We start from the raw sequence: 23,807 nt of genomic DNA on the forward strand, positions 1-23,807 counted from the left end.
GAGCAAAAGCTATTTTATTATTGTCATCAATGGATTTCTGCTAATTTTTGGGGAAGCTGTGCAACTGGGACTTGGGAGCCAAATCTCTTAGCTCAGTTAGCATCAGTGGAGCACCAGATCTGTCGCTTCAAGTTCAGTCCTTTATAATTTCCACATCCACCCCTCCCCTCAAAAATAATCTGAAATTATCTATATGATTTGTGTACCAGAAAGTTTTCTAAAATGGCTGCATCTTTGCTTGGGCGCTAGGGAGGGCATAATAAAACAATCAAATTAAATAAACACATTACTTCTGCACATGCATCACATGATGTTGTTGGCATTCAGTAGAATATATGGACTCAAAAACAGAGTAGACAACTTTTGTGAAGAGTGGTGCGTTGATCACTGTTAAACACACCAGCATTAGAGATGGAGTCTCTTGCTAGGAATCCTTCCAACACCAGTTGGTAGAAGGCTGGAGGCCCTTCCATAGGAAGGATCAAGGTGTACGTGCCTTGTTTCTTGTGCTGTCTAATAAATATACCAGCAAGTATGAGTGTGCCTCTTGTGTGTTGTGACTTCCTGGAGTGCTGCTGGAGAAACCGTAGAATATGAATATGCGTTGGTGAAGGGCAGAACAGCACCATTTGGCCTTCGCTTGTTGACATTGGGGCACCCAGGTGAGTTCAAGTGCCTATCATCTTTATGCTGCAAACTATCCAGGGTATGACCCTTCTTTTTGTTAAGTGTTTGTACAGTGCAAGGCACAAAGAATCCTTGATCAACTACTGAGTCTGTAGATGCTATTTCACTAATAATAATCTCTAATGTGTAATTGGATGATAATTCAGTAAAAGATCTCCTATACTTCCCTGTTAACGTTGTAACTCTGCCTCTCTGGCACTGCAGCTCTTCTGCTTCAGATTCTCCCTTCACTAGTCCCTTGTCCACCTATCAATCTGTATACAGAGATCTTAGTCATGTGAAGTGGGTGCAGACTCACATTTGTACTGTCTTTTTGTTCATATTGTCAGTTAAAATTATTTCTCTAATATAATCTAGTTTAGAGATGTAGGTACAAAAGACATTCTGTGTTGCAAGGTCTTAAAGACAAGATAAAACTTGTACTGCTTTCTGTAATACCTATAAATACTCATGTGGTCTGTGGGTTTTTAAAATATGAATAGTTCGTATTCACTGGAGTTTGCAGAGTGTAGAAAGACTGAAAGTTAAATATTGTCTCAAGGTATATGAAATTTAGCATAATTTTATCAGACTCTATTTTTCTTTATATTTTAAATAATCTTTGTTCATTTGCCTATTATTATTGCTAGCAGAATACTACTTTTCAATATCACAGGGCATTTTATAATAATAAGCAAAGGTTTTTCCTGGACTATGGATTTTACTTCTTTCTTCATTAGTGTGGGGGAACAGAGATGGAATTTCCAGCAGTTCAGCTTTCCCTCCCTGAGCATTCCAAAACCTCAGGCTGTTTGACATGTAATTAAGGCAGGCAAAAATCTCACATCAAACTGTATGGAAGGTGATTCTCCAGGATTCTTCTACCTGCAAAGCCACTGGAGTGGACTGTTCTGTTTGGGGGCCAAATGGGAACAGAGAGTACCCTTTGTTGTGAGGCAGAAAGGGAGAAAAGAGAACTTGTCACTTATTTTTCTTTTAGTAAAATTTGTGTGGAAGAGGCTTATAATGTACAGTTTGTTTGCACTTATTTGTTGAAAAACTGTGGATGTATTAAAGGTGGAACTGTTCAGTTGAAAAAGTGTTGCCTTGAAGAATGTTACTCTCTTAAACACAAAAAAATCTGTGCAGAGAGGTGATTCCTGAAGTGTAAAGTAATTGCAGCAGTGTAAGTTTCATTTTTGAGTGGACAGTTTGAGAGTGGTACAATCTACCCTGGGCTTAATACATTCTTCATTACTTTAAATCTTTCATTCAAGCTTAGCTGTTAGAGGTGTTAGCAGTTCTCAAAGGTATTGTGAGTACGAGGAAGAAAGAACGAATGAGGGGTTTTGGTCTGTTCTGTATAGTCAGAATAAGCAGTCATGATGCCCTTAATCTGTGGATGACAAATGTAATTCAAAAGATTTGTAGTCAAAGTTAAAAGTATGAGGGACTTCAAGGTTGAATGAGCAGGTAGAAAATGTTTGAAAAGAATTAGAAAAGACTAGAACTGTTCAGAGAGGAACTGAAAGGAGTCTAAGTAATGCAAAGAGTGGCAGAGAGTAAGGCAGTATTGGTTTCCATTATCAGCCAAACATAACATTCTGGTTTTAATACAAGAGGATTGAATTTAAGCTTTAATTCTCAATCTTAATATTTCTGCACAAACATATTAGGGCAAGTGAAGCACAGAGGAGATTGAGAGGGTGTAATGGACTGCCTTCCTATTGAAGACTGTAGCCCTATGGGTTAAACCATTGTGCTGTGAACTGCCTGAAGCTATTAACCTCTCTCTCTTCTGCTGAAGTTCCATATGACTTAATGTGACATTGGGTAACATTCATTAGTGGTGTGAAGGTTGACCACCATCCTGTAGTGGCGGTGGGGTTTGTCTTTGGCAGTGGTTTAGCTTAGGGTACTTCATTCCTATGCAGGCAACACTGGTTGGGCAAAACTTGTCTTGCAGAACATAAGGTAATTGTATTGGACAGTGCGTGTATTGCATTATTTCCTTTGGTAAGGGATACATTTAGTTTTAATAAATTAAATGCAAAAAATGGTATGTCATTTGGGTAGTATTTTGTTCAATCTTTGCTCTGACAAAATCGCTATTATGTTGCTTTATTCCAGAGGAAAATGTCTGCCTGGTGTAATCTTTGTGCAAGCAGCTTACTCGGAGCCAGTCATATTAGCCTTCTTGTTTTTACCTAAGCAAATTGCAAATCTTAAGCATCCACTCAGGAGTCTCGTATAAAAGAGAATCCCAGACACAGAGAACCATGGGAAGTCTAGTGGCAAAGTTAGCATAAAGCCAAAAGATAGTAAGTATAGCAAGAAGTTTAGAAATAGTGCTTTGGGCTATATGTTTCCAGTGACACTTCTGATCTTTGGTTTGCATCTTTCAGTACTAGACTGGTTTATATTAAAGATGATATCATGTATTTGTTTTTTAGTTGGTGTTTTCCTGAATACTGAGCAATTGAAACAGATCTTATCTTTCAAAATTATTTTTGTTAATGCCCAGAGATTCTTCTTTATGTATGTTCTGGTGTGATTCATAAGGTGTGCTGTGTATTTTTTAGTCTGTATTTTAGTAGTGCTTTAACCACAGTCAGAAGAGTAAAACTGAATTATAGTAAAAGAAGAGCAACACCAAAAATTCAATCATTTCTGAATTTTGAACTTTCAAAAGTCACCTTGATTCTTTTCTATTAGCAAATTTTAAGCATGACAGTGAAGACTAATTGTTTTACTGATTGTTTTTAAACTCAGTGGTTATTTCCTACAGGAATCCTGCAAAGAGGATTCTGTTTGCCTGAAAGAGGTGTCTGGTTTTATGAGCATCTGTCAGAGTAAATCAGAATTTCTATGGAAATTAGCTCATTAGTATTAATTTTTGGCAATGTCTGGCTGATTCATGAGCTGCCTTGCTTTTTAGTAAAAATATCTTACTGAAAGCAAAACCTTCCATAAAATTACTAATGACTAATCCTTCAGTGAATCGAGGCTTCAAATAATGGCAATAAACCAGCAGATACCCCTTGTCTTCTGACAGTCCCTGCTCTTGCTGGAACCCAGGTGCTGTAGGCTCACATTGCATAGCACATACCAATGGAAATAGCCCTTTTGGACTCCATGTGCTTACTCTGTGGATCGTTACTAGTCAGTGCAAGTAATGCCTGCAATATTTTTACTTAAATTAATACTGTTTAAAATGTATAACTAAATTCATAGTAACTAAATCACAATTCTTCAGATCTCGTAAGTTTCCAGGACTTGTTTTTAGCAGGATATATACAGTTAAGTTTTGAGAAAACAGTCTCTGTAGTTGTCTATAGTAACAAACCTAGTTATTGCTGACATGGTTATTTTTCTTTCATTCTGGATATTTCTCCTGGGTATTCGTAGTAGTAATTTTGGAATTTCTCCTTTATCAAAGTTAGAATTGTTTTTGTTCACAGTTGAAACACAAGCTTTTTAGAACCTTGGTGAGAAGTGCTCTTGATACTGCAGATGACTTTTACTTCTTCCATATTACTTTTTTTCAAAGATTGTCTTTTTAATGAATTAACATCATTATCTGCTGTGTAATTTTCTTTGTTCTAAAGATAATATAAAACAGTTGTAAGTGAAGTATGTCTTTCATATTTTTTATAGGTGTTACAGAGCTCTTTGCCTTCAGTTATAAGTAAGCATGGAAGATAACATTTGAAAAGCCTAATGCTGTAATTAAATGAATTATAACAGGTCTGCTGAAGAATTGTATAAATGGACATTGATACAGCGCTTACTGTATGTAGGTGTGAGCAACTTAACTTAAACTAAAATTCTGCAAAGTATTACAGAGTGTAGGAGACCTGCGTGATTTGCAGGTTTTCTTTTAACATTCAGTTACCATTTCTCATACTGTACAAAGGCTGCTATGTTTATAATACTTTCTAAAAAGTTTATCAGTGTTATCTCCTCATTTTTATCACTATAAGGGTATGTTTAACTATAGTAACTTAATACAAGATAGGCAAAATAAATTAGCAGTGTTGTACATAGTGCTTGAAATTTTTTTGGCTAGTTATTATGTAGTAGTAATACACAAATTGCTCATATTGCTGGTTGATAAGCATCTATTTCATTAGAAATTCTAATCATGTGGAGGCAGATTTAATTCTGTATTGTAACCTTTTAAAGTAAGTGGCTATGAATATTCCAGTGGTTTTGAATAGCAATAATATAGTTAATATACAAGCAGATTTAGTATTTGCTTTGCATAGTAATTCCAGTTGATAAATGGGGGTTTATGTGTTATGTTTATTGGAGCTTTAACTGCTAATCTCATATGGAAATGTTGCTTTGTAGGGCAAAATTCGGAGAGAGGGCCTGGGATTCCAGAGTGAACTTGTACATTCCTTCAGGGCATTTTTGCAAGGGAGGTTGTTGTGTTTTAAAGGTAGTTGATAAGAGACCTGCACCACCAACCCCAGACCTGCACCACCAACCACCATCATGCATTAGTCTATAGAAGGTATTTGGGTGAACATACTCCTGTACCACTCTGTACCACCATTTATCCAAGTGAAATTTTTGACCATTTCCAGGATACATTATAAATCAGGATGTCACTACCAGACAATCAGATTTGAACATTCCTTGCATAAAGTAGCTTGCCTATATCCCTTAGGAATACATCACTTAACTGTGTTTATGTGACAGTGTTGATATGCCTGGTTTTACATGAAAGTTAAGGTAGCGTGTTATTTATGTCATCATGAATTCAAAAAGTAGGTGGTTGTGCTTTATGTATACTGAGGTTATCTCCTCTGGACAAATCACTCAGAATAATTGAAAGATGTAGTTTTATCATATGGCTATTAATTAAATCAGGAAACAGGATTTTTTCCTTCAGAGTTGGGCTTTGCTACTGCCTCAGGTTTTTTCAGTGTTCCCTTCTCTGAGGTGCTGACAACAGATTAACATGAAACAGAGCTCTGTTGACCTAATTATGTTATAGCTCATTGTTTTGGGGACCTATAAAACTGTTCACTCCTTTTTTATGAGGCTGTAGTCACAATGAAAGGCCATAAACAGTGCATTTTCTCTTTCCGACGGGACTGGAGATTTCATTAGTCGACTCTAATAAAGGCCTGATCCAGTTGCATTTACACCTCAGAATGAATGTTTCTTTATCAGGTCTTAATCCTTAGTAGGTCAAGCAGGAGGGAATGACAGCAGGATAGCTTTTAATCAGCCATAAATGTCTGAAAGCTTAATTTCTTTTAAAATTATTTGCTATTGAAATGTTGACTGAAGACATGCTTTCCTGTACTTCAGAGGAAATATTTTAAATATTAGGGCATTATTAAAAAACAAAACAAAACTGAGGTCTTTCTATACTTTCAAGCAGTCACTGCTGAAACAACATTTACACATCAGCTGAGGAGATTATTATTAGTTTTTTACATCCGCAGAGACTCTGGGGAGGACTAATGTTTAGCACGTTTAGCACTTAGAAATAATGTGGAAAATGATGCCCTACCTTTATTTAAGTCTATACTGCTTGTGAATTTAAAATTGATACATTCCTGCTAAACAGGTTTCTGTAGTGTAGGTGCTCCTCTGAGATTTGTTTGAGTTATTTTTCCTTTTTTTTTTTTTTTTTGTTGTTTCTATAATATAGAAATATGAAAATTATGGGAATTTTCTAGCAATTTAGTTGGGAAGTGTCCTGTAAGATGTAGAGCTGGTTCTGTTCTTGTTTATGGTTGACTGGGTGTGTAGAGATTTTTTTATATATATACTTATTTATATTTTTGTATTATTGTAATATTCCATATTTTATATTCCGTGCCGTTAAGGTGATGGATAGATTACCGTTGACAGGAGTGCACTCCACTGTCTGTTTCTGTGTGCTGGTACTGCTAACCTGCTTGTTACTCTGCTTTACCACAGGATGTGAGCGGGGGCAGTTTCGCTGTGGAAATGGTCGCTGTATTCCTGCAGATTGGAGGTGTGATGGGGCTAGAGACTGCTCGGATGATACAGATGAAGCTGGTTGTCGTAAGTGAAACAACTACAGAGCAACTTTTTTGTAATATAAGAAATACTGAGATCCCAATGTGCTCAACTGTACCTGTGGTACAAGAATGAATATTGGAGGGTGAAGAAACTCCTAGGTGTCTTGAGATGACTGCAGAATCTGCTTAAGAGTCATATTTGTTGAGTCCATTGGCTTTGGTAGTCAGAAAATCAAGTAGTGCTCAACTTCTAACGTGACTTAGCCTTCTCTTAAAAATCTGAATGTCCAATAATGCTGTTTAATTTGATGACTAATGTTCTCAGTAGATGTAGAAATGCATTGTATTCTATTATTGCAGTAGTCCTGAATATTGGATGTACATTTAGCTACCACCAGCATCACTTGCGCTCCAAATCTTTGGATCTTTCAGGCCATAGACAGCAAGCTGTACCTACTGCACCTTCAGTAGACTCTTGGTTAGTTGTCTAGAGTTGGTCGTGTTATCCTTAGTGCCAGCAGCTCAGGGACAACAATTGCATTCAGATGGGCTGTAATATCCATGCACAAAGATTCTCCCAAGCTGAGTGCTAAAAAGTTGTGAAAATGAAGAAATTTCCTCCACAGTCTGTTTTCAGAAACTTGCCTGCATTTTACCTTCTCAGTTCTAGTGTTCTTGTAGGCTGGTGCAGTTATCAGCCCACTTACAGGTTAGGCCAGTTTTTGCCCCTCAGCCGATGGGGAGCAAGAAACACTAATTTATGTTGGTTCTTTTCACACTGGATTTTTTCTTTGCTGCTTGACCCATATAATAATTGGAGGTCATTCACACAGCTTGGCAGTCTGATTTGTTGCTTAGCACTTTAGCTAGCTCCAAAAACCAGTGCAGTTCTGGATGAAGAATGCCTTAAACTGGCAAAACAAAATGGTGGTGTCCTATAGCTTGCTATTTCAGCTTAGTTGTGAGCTGCAACTGGAAAGATGTGGTTGGGCTTTGAACAAGAAGTGGGTAAAATTCACATTGACTTTGTGGAAGATTTAAAAAAACAACCCCGACGTTACATTTGCCATAGCTATAAGCATGAAGTTGAGTTGTTCTCATTTTTGTACATGTGATGAATTAGGAAGATGAAAATTAAACTTTTCAGTTTTTTTCAGTTAGTTGTGCTTTTAAAAACTATGTGTTAATGTGCTATAGGTAGTAGGGCACGTAAGTGTCTAGGAAGATAGTTTTAAACTGTTTAAAACTGACCTAAGGTTAAAATTATATTATGAGATTATTCTTTGGTTCTTAAAACAGGAATCGGAAAAAGTATGCATGAAGTGCATTGTGTGTAGTATGTGATCTATTTTATCCCTCTAATTACTTTTCCTGTAATGTAATTTTGTACTTCTCAACTCTAAATCTACAAAGTGATTTAATTTTCTCCCTTGATGCTTTGTTTACATTGGTAGTTGTGCTTGCGTATCATCCCATGAGCACAAAATGTTTCTAGTTAACTTTGCAGTACTGCAAAAACATGATCCTGAGAAAAAAGATGGTTAAGACCAGAGTCCTGTCAACTGGACTGTGTTGTGCTAGTGATTCTTCCCAGGAGTATTAACTAGGGACAGAGTAAGCTGCTACACAGTTTCAAACATTTCTTTTGCTCTTTCTCTCCAATGGGCCCTGTTGTTTGGCTATTTGGAAAGTACAGAGTGGAGCTGGGACAACAACATTCAGATTGTTCTGACCTGACCCTCACTTTTGCCTCATGAATTCACAGAGAAGAGTTATGAGCTTGTTCTGAGAGACCTTCTTCCTACGTGGGATAGAGTACCTGAGGTGGAGTGAGAGCAATTGAACAGACCCTGTGAGACTAGGGAAGCTAGCATGACTCTGTATGGAAGTGAAAAAAAAGAGCCTCCGCCAGAGGGCAGTTCAGACCCTTAAGCTTTTGCTGTGACCTGCCTTCTAGAGTAGAGCATGTGTCTCCAGGAGAGGAAAAAACCTGAAGATTCATATGCAGGAGTTCACTAAACTAAATTTTGTCTTTGAGCATCCTTCTGCTGGCCAGCTTTCCCCTCCCTGCTCTGTCCATTTTCTTTGGTTTGTCAAATGCTTCATGTGTTTAGTGGAAGTTAGTCAATCGACACTTGAACCCTGAGTCATTTTTTCCCTTATTTAACTGTTTTCTTTGAAAGTGCTTTCCCAGATGTCTGTGAAATGACAATTTTTTTTTCATTGCTTACACTAGCACAACCTACCTGTGAGGGAAATCAGTTTCAATGTCAGACTGATGGCGAATGTATCCCCCAATCATGGGTTTGTGATGATGAGGAAGACTGTGAAGATGGCTCAGATGAGCATCAGCAATGTCGTAAGTATTTAAGTTCTAATGTTATGCCAGCTTTGTGAAATAAGATAACTCACATAACAGCATACTGAGAATGTACAGAAACAAGCCTGCTCTAAGTACAGCTTTTACCAGAAAATTCTAAAGTAGTTTCTAGAAAGGAAATAATCTGAAATCTGGAATCGATAAAATACAGAAAATATGTCCAAAAAGACATATCCAGGTCTTGAAATCTGAAAATTACTGATGTGTCAGTTAATTAAAAAGAGAAAAAACCGAGAGAAATATCCAGTGTATTAGTTTCAGAGTTGATACAAAGTTTAGTTAGTTTAGTAGGCATCTCAGAATTGTTAAAAAAACCAGTTCATTTCTTTCTAGAAGATTTTGAAATTTATATATGTATAAAAAAGGAGGAATTATCAGTCAGTTGAAGTAAACATTGCTAAAGATTCTTGTACCATCTTCAGTGATGCTATTTAATGGCATTATTATTTAAAATGACCAGAGCTGTTCTTTCTCATATTCAGATAGGAGGAATACCAAAAGTCCTGGTATGTGCTGAAAGTCTAGTCTTTCATTATCACTTGGACAGCTTAAATTTATGACATAATTCCTGTTAGTATTTCACTTTAATATGCTGAACAGTGTATTAATAATTTTCAAATTGCTGTTTTAAATTAATGTGTTTAATGTTCTCTGTATATTTTAGAGCAAAGAAATCATTTAGTAGCCTAACTGCCATAGCCATAGGCTCTTTCTTTTTTCAGTATTGATAGAAAGATAAATACTGATAATAATAAAATATGTTCCTCTCATTTTCGAATTTTGTGACGAAGCAGTTTAAGGGCTACATACAGTTAAGTACATGCCGAAGTGATGAACAGTGAACTGAGATGATTATTGCACCAAATTACATTCTCTGCGTTATTGCATAGGACAGGAAGAACAAGTGTTGTAGTGTTCTGAAGAACCGATTTCATGCTGCTTTTAGTATTTGAAGTTACTGAAGTGATGAGGATAAGATTGGTTGATTTTGCTTTTGATTCTACGTATAATTTTTGGATAACTTCTTTAAACTGAACAGCTCTGGAGTTACTCACTAACCCCCCTGATTCTGGGGAGGTTCACAAGTTTAAGTTTTGGAAGGATTTTACTCACAGACTTGGTTTGTGCTTTTATATCTTGATACTTGGAAAACTTGGAACTAAGGTTAACTGCCTTTTGCTCCCCTCTTTCTCCGAGAAGGTGTCAGCACAACTGCTGGTTATGTTTTAACTAAGGAGTCGACTTTTGAACTGGGTCACTGGAACATTGTTCTCCATGTACTGGTTAATCATGAGTGTTAGTAACTATACAGTGGCACTGTGCTGCTGCTGCTGCTGTTTTTGAACCATCTCCTGGTATTTCTCCTTATTCTTCTAAAGGGAGACCTGTCTCTCTGCTTGGGAATCCAGGAGGAGCTTTTCCTTCTTGAAACATTAAAAATTTTTCCTGAGAAAAATGACCGACAGCTCTGGAAGTCACACAGAGTTAAACCAAACTTGTTTTACTTTACTGTCTTACTCTTGTTTTTCCTCATGACATTGGTATCCCAGTAGCTGATCTTACTTTGGGAACACTGCTGACAGAAGAAGGAATAGAGAGCCCCTGTAAAGCAGCAGACCAGATGCCAGTGTATAGACTGGGCTGGTGTTGTGATATAGCATGAGCTTGGAAGAAGCAAATGTGCAGGTGGCAGAAGGGAGGAAAAGTTAGCAGTAATTTAGCCCTTCAGCTATATCTTCACAGATTCAATTAATTTGCCTAAGAAGAACAGAGTTGAATTTAGCTGTAGTGGAATCAAAGTGGAATTGCAGAGTTTTATGTGGTTGCTTTTCACTGACACAGCTGTCACGAGAAGAGACATAATCATTCTTGATCCTCTATTAGTTATGAATGTAAAATATTCCTGACTGTTGAGGCCCTGGCTGTATTAGAAAGCAGAGTCTTACCTCCAGCTCTGCTGTGTTTACATTGTGGCATTCTAGTTGACCAAATAACTTACTTACAGATTTTGATCCAGTAAAAAAAATAGTAGAGAAAACTATAAAACAGCAAGAATTGGTAATTTAATCTTTAGGCAGAACAATAATAGGGAGGTAGTTTTTAACCTAGGGGTCAGCCCCTTCAGTGGAGAAAAGCAGTGACCTTGCAGGCTACAGAAGGTCTCATAGAGCTATGTTATCTGCCATGTGCTTGTCAAATGTTCTTTAATCTCCTTGAATACACAAATGTACAGGGGGAGAAAGTCTTATGCTAATATTTGTGAGAAACATGGAGTAGCTAAAGAGGAAGAGGGAAAATATTTTTGTGCATAAAAAAGTTTAGTTGATGGAAAAGACTTGATTGAGTGCCTGTTTCTTACAGCGGGAAGGACATGCTCGAGTCAGCAGTTCACGTGTTCAAATGGACAGTGTATCCCAAGTACATACTGGTGCGATCGAGTAAAGGACTGCACTGATGGAACAGATGAAAGAGTCTGCCGTGAGTCTTAATTCTTAGCACTAGATCTGGTTTCGTCTCATCTCTCTGTGGCATTCTAATAAATTTGTAAGATTAAAGGGCTTGTTGATGGACAGGATGACCACAATATGCTTCTTGTTACGAGAGTTTCATTTCAGATTCTTTTGTGTATTAGAGCTGATGTTCTGATACAGATCCATTATTGCAGAACTCAAATGCAAGCTGCTGCCATAGGATCAGGGTTTCTTGTTTGTCATTGTCTGAAAGATAATTAATATTCCATTGGAAAAAACCCAACATGTTTAAATGGCTTAAAGACTTGGGAGACATAACAGTGTGTAACAGCATGTCTGTTCATTGTTAGTATTAAGGAAAAGCTTTATACATGTCATGAGTGACATGTAACATATGAGCCTCTATTCCAGCTGTTAGAACTTGGTGTGCCTTTGGGAAAAAGAACATAATTGTAAACTTTGCTCAGAACAACACCTGGGGCAGGAGGTGGGGGAAGAGGCTAGGATGCTAAGGAATGGATAAAAAAGCAAGAAATAAAGTGTTGTTAACGGGAAAAAAGGGCATATGCACATGCTGTGTAAAGGAAAACCAGCATATTACATGGTCAGCCAACTGCTAGTGCGTTTTATCCCCGACTCACAAGTGGCTAAAATGTACATTCTGTAGAATGACAGGTGATTTAGAACTATATGGTACCCTGGAATAAAAGATTGCTGAGACAGCCAGCTTGGAACTTTTCCATGTGACAGACCCACAGCCAATTCTGAGGTCATCAACACAATGGCTAAAAGCCAAGATACAAAGTACCCGCTGTCATTGCTGGAAGAGTATCTTCTGTAGCTTGGCATTTTCGCTCTTAAAGTTTAGAGGAAAAAAAGAGATTAGTAACTTAATTTAGCAAATCTATGACACATTAAAAAAATACTGTAGAAAAGATATTTGCAGACCTGTTGGAGACCAGCGTAGGGGAAAGGGACCTGGGGGTCCTAGTGGACAACAGGATGACCATGAGCCAGCAGTGTGCCCTTGTGGCCAAGAAGGCCAATGGCATCCTGGGCTGTATTAGAAGGGGTGTGGTTAGCAGGTCGAGAGAGGTTCTCCTCCCTCTCTACTCTGCCCTGGTGAGGCCGCATCTGGAATATTGTGTCCAGTTCTGGGCCCCTCAGTTCAAGAAGGACAGGGAACTGCTAGAGAGAGTCCAGCGCAGAGCCACGAAGATGATTAAGGGAGTGGAACATCTCCCTTATGAGGAGAGGCTGAGGGAGCTGGGTCTCTTTAGCTTAGAGAAGAGGAGACTGAGGGGTGACCTCATTAATGTTTATAAATATGTAAAGGGCAAGTGTCATGAGGATGGAGCCAGGCTCTTCTCAGTGACATCCCTTGCCAGGACAAGGGGCAATGGGTGCAAGCTGGAACACAGGAGGTTCCACTTAAATATGAGGAAAAACCTCTTTACGGTGAGGGTGACCGAACACTGGAACAGGCTGCCCAGAGAGGTTGTGGAGTCTCCTTCTCTGGAGACATTCAAAATCCGCCTGGACGCGTTCCTATGTGATGTGGTCTAGGCAATCCTGCTCCGGCAGGGGGATTGGACTAGATGATCTTTCGAGGTCCCTTCCAATCCCTAACATTCTGTGATTCTGTGATTCCGTGTTTAAAAAATGCATTATCTGTGAATTAAAAAAGAAGGACTGCTCAGCACCTCTGAAAAATCTGTGAATAGTCATTGAATACAATGTGGAACAGCCAGATGAAATGGTGTGATCATTATAACGCAGTACATCTGTGGCAGACTGGGAGTGGAGTCTTAAAGGCAATAGTCACAATTCTTTCTTCAGACTAGAAGCTTCTGTGATGTTTGAAAATTGAAGTGCACATTTTGTTTCATGTTTAACATTCCTAACTAAATAAATTTAAAAGGCAGTTTGGAAAGGGGCCTCTAGATACCTTAACAGTAGTGCTCTATTGCTGTGTGGGAAACCCAGTCGTTGGTGCATCAGCCAGTAGGCCCCATGACTGTTGTGAAGGCAGCATATTTAGCCCCAGGGAGGGGGACTGCCTCATATCATTCAACAGCCTCTACTCTGGTTTATTAGAATATGTGTTGACAGTCCCTCTAAGACAGAAGAATGACTGTGACTAAGAACATCGAAGGTAGGAGTGTTGGACTAGTTTAAAGAAATGTGATGGTGCTGAAGACAAGAGAATCAAGAAGAATGTAATGACAAGACCCTTCCAGAAAGGCTGGTTAATTTTATTGCTTCTCTGTCTTCACAAAGCCTGGAATTTTAAACAGAAGCCATAAGATAAAATTAATAATAAGGTGATTTAATGATTAGCTGTACAGTAGGGATTAGTGTAAGTGTTGGATTTTACTGTTTTGAAGCAGATTCTAATACTTGCTTTGGATGTTAATTTTTCCCACTGTTTCATCGATTTTCTTTTCCACACTACCTGATATAAAAAAATACAAGAGGAATATCTCTATTTTGGCCTTTTCCTTTGTCATTATTTTCCCCTTATTTAATTTACAATGAAAGGTTTTGTAAATAAAAGTGAAACATCCATGAACAATGAAAGAAAAAAGCTATTTACAATTTATTCTGTAATTTCACGGAGCATAACAAAATGCAAATTTATCATGTCTGTTTATTTATGCCTTGCACTCACTGATCTGGAAGCAGATTTAGATTGTAAAGATGATAAAGTTTTGTTACTGAATAAGTTATTTGAATGCAAAATGCCACCAATATGAAGTAACTCAGCAATTAAACATGTAAAAAAATAGAACAAAGGAATTCAAAGCCTTAGTCCATTTTACTGCTAATGGGATTAACAACAAGGAAAAACTACCCATGCAGAGGCTAAGATAAACATCGGAACAATGTTTCAGCTACAGGTCATGTAATTAGGTCATTGAAGCTGTTTTAATTTCATAAAATTGTGGGGGGTTTGTTTTCTTTACATATACATATCAGGTTGTTGTTCAAGCTTTTTTAATAGTCAGCACCTGACAAATACTTTCATTTTAAAACTTTAGAAATGTAGAGTGAAATGGCAGACTTTTTGGGGTAGCAAATACTTTTTGGGAGTGAGCAGCCAATACTGGTGTAATTTTTCTGTTTTGCATACTTTATTTCTTTCACTTAAAGGTTGAATTCTCTCTCCTGCCTCAGCTTTGTAGTTGAAAAATGAAAATCCTAGCCATGTCCATTTTGCTTTGCTGTGACTGACAGAATAAGCTTCGTGGGTACAGCTCTGGCAGCTGAGCACGGCACTGAGGCCATGAGGGAGGAAGGGGGAGTATTTTAAAGACGTGTTGTTTGAGGCTGGTGGGCGGAGTGCAGGCCCAGAAACTCTGGATTTTTGATTCTAATTTTGATGTTGAGTTGCTGCCTGTTAATTCCTGCCTCTTGTTTGCTACGCTAAATAGCTGTTGTGGTCAGGAAGTGGGCAGCCAGGTCTGGGATGAATTTGCAGAGGTCAGGGTAAAAGTGAGCAAGATCAAGAACTGAAGAGATCATAAGGGATGTAGTCCAAGAAGTAAGAAAAGGGCCATGGTCAGGGGCTAATGTTACTCATGTTGGACAAATTACATGTAAGAGCTACAGGACAAGGCAGAAGTTCAGGCTGAAGGAAATACCTCCACCAGGGAGAGTTTGGGACAGGGAAGAAGCAAAACTGGTGCAAGGTAAGAAAGGCAGCCAAAGACTAGAATGGCAGGGATCAAGATCAGGAATTAAGGTGAGGAATTGGGTCTGGTCAGTCTGACAGCTCTCAAAGCATCTCTGCTATGAGCACTACCTGATAGCATTTAGCTCATAGGACTCTTGGGCTTGGGGTAAGTCCTCCTCCTGGTGTCTCTGATAGGCTCTGAGCTCTCTGGGCAATGATATGTCCACTGTGAGGTGGTGACTCATGGCAGTGAGTTAAAGGGGTTTAGTTCATTTTAATTTGTAAAAATGTTTTGAAATGTTGCTGCTGTAAAAGAATGACACTTGGAAGTAGGAAATTGCCCTTTTTTTTTCTTTCTCCTTCTTGTAACATGAGTTAGGGTTAGAGGAGGTTACAATTCCTGACTGTGTGACAGAAGTCAGTGTCTGCTGAATCAAATACTAGTTGCAACTGTTTCCTGTTACTGTTTTTGTATGGATTTATTTCCAGCTTGCAGAACAAAAGTGTTAGGTAGAGAGCAAAATAATGTAGTTTTAGCAATTCCTGTGACATAGCTTTCAAGCATCTTCCACATGTGTACATTGAAACATGCCATTTACATGTGTTTGCAACTGTTGCCCCAAAACACTTTGTGGGTTACAAGGAGCAAGGTGCCTCATCTGTCATTTATGCTGACGTTTGTCAGTTCTTTATATTTTGCAACTGGAGTGCTGGCATACTACGGGGAGACAGATTGTGGAGAAGTATTTTGGCTGAGCAAAAGAGATGCCTGGGAGGAAGGGGAGAGAAAGAAGAGCTCCCTTTCTTCCTGAGCACTGCAATGAACATAGCTGGATTTCCCCCTGTTTTCACAAAGCTCGTATTGTCTTCTAGGAACTGTGATCACTAGGAAAAGATCTCTTCTTTTCAGTTTTCTGTAATTAGCCAAAGGTTCTGGGAAGGAAAAGATAAAGGAAACAATGTTTGTGTTAGAGGCTCTTCACAATTAAAAGCAAGGTGAAAGAAAACAGTGTTTATATTTTTCTGTCCCTTCACTTTTTGCTCCTAATCCCATGTTCAAGTCTTATACTATCTTCTTTCACTCTCTCTTGTACAGCTGTATTATCAGACCTGCTTAGATGCAAACTACCTACCTTGTCGTCCTTTTAACTCAGAACCTTATCCTTCCTTTTTAGCTCTTTCTAATCCATCTGTTACTGATCTAGAAAAAAACAACATGTCCGAATCCCTGAAAGAGAACCCTTCCTTTGATTTTTACATAGTTCCAGGTCACTCACAGAGCGCTGACACTTTTTCCATGGGCCCCCTAGAACAGAGACAGTATGATCAGCTTCTCTGGTCAGTATCAGTTCTTGCATAGCTATGGGTTTTTTATACCCAAATGCATTGCTCTGGGATCAGGTGTGTACAATGAAATCTTAGTTTAAAAAAAAAAGTCAAATAAAAGCTAGGAAATGCATGTTGTGCAAACCCCAAATGCGGTAACTAATTTGACCTTCCCACTTGAATTCAAAATGTCACGATATTCACTTTCCAGACTTTCTTTGCTGGAGAGCTTTTCATTAAGATGCATTGTATAGGTCTTCCAGTTTAGGGGGTTCATCCTATTCCTGCCCTCCCCACTGCCAAGGTCCAGATTCTTCTTTTCCTATTCAGAACTTTCCATTTGGTCATAAGGGAGTAGAAGAACTCAGCTCACTCATAGCTAATGTTTTCTAAATTTTGGAGAGAAAGAAAGTTTAAGTCCTGTTTTTTTTCACAAGTACAAGGACCCGCACTCCTTCCTTTTCAGATATCCTAGTATTGTTATGAAGTTCTGGTTTGGCTTCCTTCTTCTCTCAGCGTTGACAGAGTCCACCACAAAAACAATGCCATAGGTACATCTTGTGTGTGATTTCCACAGAGGCCTTAGCTAGAAGCTGTTTGAAAGTGTAGCACAGTGGTTGGCCCTCAGGGAAGCCAGCATTTCTTGCTTGATTCTTCTATCTTTGCTACTTCTCCTCCCATAAAAGTGCGGATGGCTATCCCAGCTACTGTGGAACTATCCTGATGGCACAGGTGCTCCTGAACACTGCAGTGTGTTGGCTACAGCCTTTGGTGTAGCTCACAGCTTTGCCATTATTCATGAGGATTAGTTCTTAATGCCCCAAATAATTAAAACCATTTTGTTAAAATAATATGCTATAAGGTACAAAAACTACAATGTACAATGCACAATGCAGTGAAAAATATCTTCCAGATCAGCGAGAAAGCTGTGATCAGAACTATAATTTACTAAGCTTGGTCTTTAGACAGAAGATTGGGAGTGTACAGAGTTTAAAAGTTAAATTCATCTCCATCAGGTTTTTCAAAGAATGTCCTTGCTTCTGCAACTACAATTAAAATAAAGAATCTGTACAGCAAGCAGATTTGAAAAGAAAATAAGGAAAAAGAAGCATTTGTTCACATTCTAGTAAACCACCAATGTAGTCAGAATGTGTATTTTGAAGTGTCTTCAAAACATCTGTGCCCTGCTTGGTGTTTTTATAATGATTTGCATTTATACACTAGATTATATAATATAATAAAGATTTTTCCAGACTGAGGACTTCTCCAGGCTTGCTGCAGGAGAGAAAACTGACAAAGCCTCCCTTCTTCTGAGGGAGTTTAATATGAGCTTGAGAAAATCTTGTTACTGAGTAGGTCCTTAGTTTCCTGGGCATTCTTGAAGAAATGGGCAGTCCAAGGCAATGGGCTCAACTTCCTATTTGTTTGTCATTCAGCCCATCAGAAACAGTTTCTAACATCACTGGAGGTATTTCTGTGGAATATGAAGAAAGATGAGGAAAATTACATAACTCTCCATTATAAATCCCCTTAAAAGCTTTCCCACTTCGGTGCAGTTACAAAACAAATACCTTTTATTGTTCTTTTTCTTATATGTGCCCCATAATACTTACAGTACTCTTGTACTGCCATAGCTATTTCCTGCTATGCTGTAGAACTCCTGATGGTTCCTCCCATGTGATGGCTTCTCTGCTTCCAGACAGGGAAGAAGCATTGATTCCACAGTGAGTGTCAAGTGTGGCCCCCCTTTCTCTCTGTAGGCAGAGTTAAGTCTTCAGAATCCATGTTGATTCCAAAGCTTTATGGGTTGTTTGTAAGCCCAACCCAAGCAAGAAATGGATGAGACGTCTGTGTTAGAAGGGAGTTTGTCTCATTGAGAAGTGAGGCTAAAGGATGCTAATCATGTTAAGGGCATGTGTTGTCATGGTCAGTGCAGGCTTTTGGAATAGAAGGTCTGGGAACTAGCACCAGAAGGTCACAGGTAGGAATGCTGTAGCTGGAAGCCTGGTAATCTGCAACTACCGTTCTCTGATTAGGCACATACTGTTCCTACCTGCCAGTTGCAGACTTATATTAATTGCAGTGAAAATGAAAGAAATGTAAATGAATCAAGCGGGGAGATAGATAGTCTGGCTAGACTTGTAGTGGACATCAACACAGCTATTTATGCTCTCATATTAAGAACTTAACAGTTAAAATCATGTAAACCTATTCCATACGTGATTGAAGTTTAGTGGGAATGTGATGATACATAGAGCAGCAGAAGCAAGCAAAACCAGTTTGTTACTGCCTGGAAAAACTGCAGCTTTTCTGAGTTCTGCTTGAGTAATTTTATAATCCATGTTTTGAATTCCAAGAGTATGAATGAAAATGTGCCGAAGTGAGAGCCTGCTCTATCTGCTTTATTAACTCGTATGGAAGTAAAATGGGGTAAGAATTCAAACTGAAAATCTAAAAGGTACAACATGAAATTTGGTTATTCTGTTTCTTGAATTTGTTTATCTACCTGTATTCCTGCATAGAGGCAAAGTTTCAATAAATCTCACTTCTAAAAATAGCAATTATTTCCTTTCATACTTGCCATTTGACTGAAATAAGTCACTTTTGTCTACATGGCAATGAGCTAACTTAAGCTTATATTTTCCCACTCAACTCTAGCCAAGTGCACATGCTTAATTTGTTGGATAGTTCCACTGAACTCACCGACTGCTTCTATGTATAACTATTTTCAGAATTGGTTTTAAGTTGTTTGAAATAATCCATTGTGTTGGCCTGTAGGTCACCTACATAAGTAGAACACCCATAAACTGAAAATCCATTTGTTCTGCAGAATCTTTTTTGGTTTGAGAAGGGGAAAACAAGTAATAAAAAACAGAGGTCCTAAAGTTGATCATGGACTTGGAAGTTTAACATCCTTGGCTTAATTAGAACAAAACCAGAAAAACCTAAAGTCTCTGGGTTTGAGAACGCACGACATTCTAAGAGGACCTAGGAAGTGTAAATTTCAGGAACTCCTTTTCTACCTAAGCACTTTTATTAAGATCAATAAAGCGTAAAACTGAGGAACAAGTAAATAAAGTAAATGTTCACTGCTCGCTCTCCTTTCGTGTTGCATTGTTTTCTATCACGTTGTAAGCTGTTTGGGTTGCAAATCTTTTTGCAGTGTTGGAAGGCATCTGATTTTTCCCTTGTTTCTTGTGAGGTTTTGTAGCATCTGTCTAGAGGATATTCTTAAATATCTGTTGGAGGAGACAGTATAGTGGATAAATGGATTGTTTGTCAGTAGTATGGGAAGTTTTGTGTTCCTTTTTTTTTTCGTATAAATCAAGATATTCTGTTGAAACTGGATATATAGGACTGATTATAGTCTAACATTCGTGCTAATACTGAAGGATTTCTTATTGTAGATTACCCAAGATGTGAACAGTTATCATGTGCAAATGGAGCATGTTTTAATGCAAGCCAGCGATGTGATGGCAAAGTTGATTGCAGAGATTCTTCTGATGAATCTAATTGCAGTAAGTATCACATGCAGAGTGATCCCAAACAAATATCCTTTATAGACCCTCTTTTAAAGTTAAAGATTTCTGTAGTTTTCTGACAGATTTTCTGTATGCCTTTCGATGCTAAAATCTTTTTCAGCACATGAATGTACCAGTGCGCAGTTTCAGTGTGCTAATGGAGAATGCATCCCACGAGCCTTTATCTGTGACCATGATGACGACTGTGGAGACAGGAGTGATGAAAACTCTTGCAGTATGATGTTTTTGGGTTTCTTTCCACTTTCTTTAACTGTTTTACTAAGAACTGGTTCAAGGAGATAGCAGGAAGTAGATTGCTTGGCTATACAGCCATCAAAAGCTAGCCACTGTTCTACAAGGACTTTTTTTTATGGAAAGATGAAAATTGCAGTGCTACTTTGATAGACTTTTTTCAGGTTGTCTTTGCTGCTAAGTGGCTGGGTGTGTGGTTGCTATTTGAATTTACTGGATTCAGTGACAGTTTGCTTCTTAACACAGAGAATTTCATTTCTCCATGTTGTTGTCATTTTCTTCATTTCAGTGTGACCCAAAGGTAGTTCCTTCACTCTGAAATCTCAGTGAGATACAGCATGCTATTGTTTTTTGTCCAAATTTGTTTGGCTCTTTTTCGCATTTTTATTTTCTGATAGATGGAATGGATCTTCTAGAATTATTCTCAGTGACTATAACGTACAACTTTACAGATAGAAAACTGTACAGATAGTTGTCCTTTAGAAGTTCACATAAGGTGTTTAATTGGCTGTTCCATTTCTGGAAATTTCTTGCTCATTTTTTCTTCACAATCAGGGTATCCCAAAGTATTGCATCTCCAGCCAGAATCCTGGCTGTAGAGTTATCACCAGTGTGAACTATATATTTACAAAGGTCCCCCACTGGTTATAGGATCTAAAAGTTAGTTCTATATTCTGCATTGTAGGAAGGCCACATGTTGCTGTTTAGTTGCTCTATCCTACCAAGGACCTCACACCAGTATGATTCCAAACCCCGCCCCCTGCCTCGAATATTTCTCTTTTATGTCTTTGGCAATGCCTGTCCTTTGGAAGACCCACAAATGTTTCTGAACTCTTAGCAGGGAATGCTTCGCAGCCATGGAGGGCTTTGGCATAAATGTTCATTGTTTTTTTTTTACTCTGTTTTTCTCTGAGTACAAGGCAAACAAATATTTTACCTCCTGATGTCTTGAGTATCATCTCCTTGTCATGTCCACCTTGAGGAAGCTTGTTAATAAAGCTGCACAATTAATTGAGAAATTTAGCCTTCCCTTTCATTTCTGTAAAGAACCGGAGCATTCTAAAATAAAGTTCAGACCTAAAACCAGAGCAAACTAGCAGTGTTTACAATATATGCAAGAGATGGAACTGGCTCAGTTTTTCAAGGGAGATTATAATTGAATATTAATCTACGAGCCGATATTACTATTTCTAACCTTTTAGTCACTTAGGGTAGTTTTATTTTTCTCGTGTTTCTTTCCTTAGCTTACACGGCTTGCCGAGGCAACTTCTTCACTTGCCCAAGTGGCCGTTGCATTCATCAGAGCTGGATATGTGATGGAGATGATGATTGTGAAGATAACGAAGACGAAAGAGGATGTGGTATATATTAATGCTAACTTCTAATGATGACTTTTTCAGGGGAAGACCTCACTAAGCTACTTCCATGAAATTTTGACTGATCAAGATGTTCTGAATCCATGTTTATTCTGTGAAAACCTTAGAATTCCGTCTTCACCTGTTTGGTTTTTTTTTATGCAATATTTTTTTATTGTTTTGTGTGTGGCAGTTATAGCTGTGATACTGAATATGACGCAAACTAAGTTTAGCATATAGCAACATCTTTTTTTCTTTTACCTCCTCTCTTATATCTTTTGTTTTTTTTTCCTGTTGAGATTTTTCAGGTCGTCTATTAAGAGACAGGAGACTCCTAATAGCCAAAACCAATTGGTTGAAAACAAAAATAACTCAGTTCCTGCCAAGATTTGTCATACAAGAAACAGAAATTTTAATGAATCAAAGTGTGGGCTTTTTTCTTTTTCATTGGCCTTTTCTACGATGAGCATTATTCTCTTTATCCAGACAGCCTTTGCGTGTTTTGAAACCACAAAACTATAGTTCCATTTCTGGTGCACCAGTTAGTCTAAAGCTACGTGGTTTACGGTTTCTAACAACACAGAAAACTAAAGGGATTCCTGTGTCTGCACAAGTATTGTTTGCATTGTACTTTGAAGGTAAAAGAAAGTGTGACGAGGAATTATAGATGTTTCTTTTCAAGTCTTTCCCAGCTGTGTGCAAGAACCAGAAACTGAATAATGAAGGATAGAGATGCTTTGGGAAGCTGGTAGGGAAGAAACTCTAAGTATTATTTGAAACATACACCTCCATTATTCTTGTTTTTCTTTTCCACAGAAAGTGGCCGCCATGAATGCTACCCGGGAGAGTGGGCCTGCCCTGGGACAGGGCATTGCATTCCAATTGGGAAAGTGTGTGATGGGGCTGCAGACTGCCCTGCAGGAGAAGATGAAACTAACGTCACTGCGGGCAGACATTGCAGTATGTATTAGAACCAAAAGTATACAGAGAATAGTAGAAACATCAGCACTGATAGCTTTTTACATTCACCTTTTGTCTCCTAAACAATGCTGAAATTTTGGAAGCTCACTGTTTTTGTTGGCACTGTTTTGACTGGATGGTCTGAAAGAGGCATATATGCTGTGAACAGACTGTTCCTTTTATAAATCTGTACATGAAGTTTCACAAATAAGAATTTTAACTCTCTGTGTCCTGATGTGTTCAGGAAGGCAGGGAAAGGTGTGCTATATGCCTTTTTTGTTTAAATATCTGTATTTTTCCCCTTTTATAAGTAAGAAGGAGTATTGTGTGCTGGTCGGAACACAGGACTGAATTAGTGTATCCTGAGCCTTGGCTAAGTCACTTAGATTAGCATTTTCAAAAATATCTTTTCACTTGGGATGTCTGATTCTCCAGTTAGTGGTATACTGGGCTTTCTGTGTTGGAGGTAGTGAGCATGCATAGCTCCTGTTAATTTCACTCTTATGAACATTGATTCCCTCTGAGAATCAGAACCCAGGGTATTTTACATTTTTAATTTCTGGGAAGAGAAAAATTCCTATTAATAAAATCAGGTCTTTTTGAGTAGGAGTGCAGAAAAATAATAGGAAATTAAACCTGATTGTAAAAAAGTGTCTCTTGCTTTGCTGAGTGGTTTAGTAGTAACATCAGATGTGGGCTGGAAAGCAAGGCATTTAACAGAAGAAATCAAGGAAAAGGAAGGAGGTGGAAGTCAGCAAGTGCTTTACAATCATAGTTTGATCATCTGTCACTGAGTTGTTTATTAGGTAGTAGTACAAGTAAAGGGAGAAGTGGTGAAGGAAAAAAAGAAGAAAGAGAAGAAAAGGATAAATAAAGAAGAGTTTCGCCATGGACACAACCCAACCAATATAATCTAATATATTGGAGTAAATATACATATTCTTCTTAACATAATGTAGTAGAGTTTTCCTGCATAAAAGAGTAAATGATGAGGTTATGTGCCAACAGATGGAGCTCGAGGATGTGTTGTTCATAAGTAGGTCTTGTGGAACCAGAGAAAGGTATGGTGCAGGTGGCTTCCTCTGTGCAGCTTTTTACGTAGCATTTACCAGTGGTGGCTCATGTAAGATTGATGCTTGTCCTTTAGCTGTGTTCTGAAAACCTAATGTTAACAGTAGCTTATCTTCTGTCT

At 38.2% G+C, this 23,807-nt stretch overlaps 1 protein-coding gene across 1 annotated transcript in view; it reads left to right on the forward strand.

Annotated features, from left to right (window-relative positions):
* Window positions 1-23,807, forward strand: part of LRP2 (LDL receptor related protein 2) — a 132,562-nt gene that overhangs the window by 12,628 nt on the left and 96,127 nt on the right. The window contains 7 exon segments of the mRNA XM_068408324.1: window positions 6,610-6,717; window positions 8,911-9,033; window positions 11,416-11,532; window positions 19,935-20,045; window positions 20,170-20,283; window positions 21,545-21,661; window positions 22,472-22,615. Of these exon segments, the coding sequence (XP_068264425.1) occupies window positions 6,610-6,717; window positions 8,911-9,033; window positions 11,416-11,532; window positions 19,935-20,045; window positions 20,170-20,283; window positions 21,545-21,661; window positions 22,472-22,615 (834 nt within the window).

Source organism: Nyctibius grandis, chromosome 9 (genome assembly GCF_013368605.1).
Source record: "Nyctibius grandis isolate bNycGra1 chromosome 9, bNycGra1.pri, whole genome shotgun sequence".
In the NCBI taxonomy this organism is placed as follows: Eukaryota; Metazoa; Chordata; class Aves; order Nyctibiiformes; family Nyctibiidae; genus Nyctibius; species Nyctibius grandis.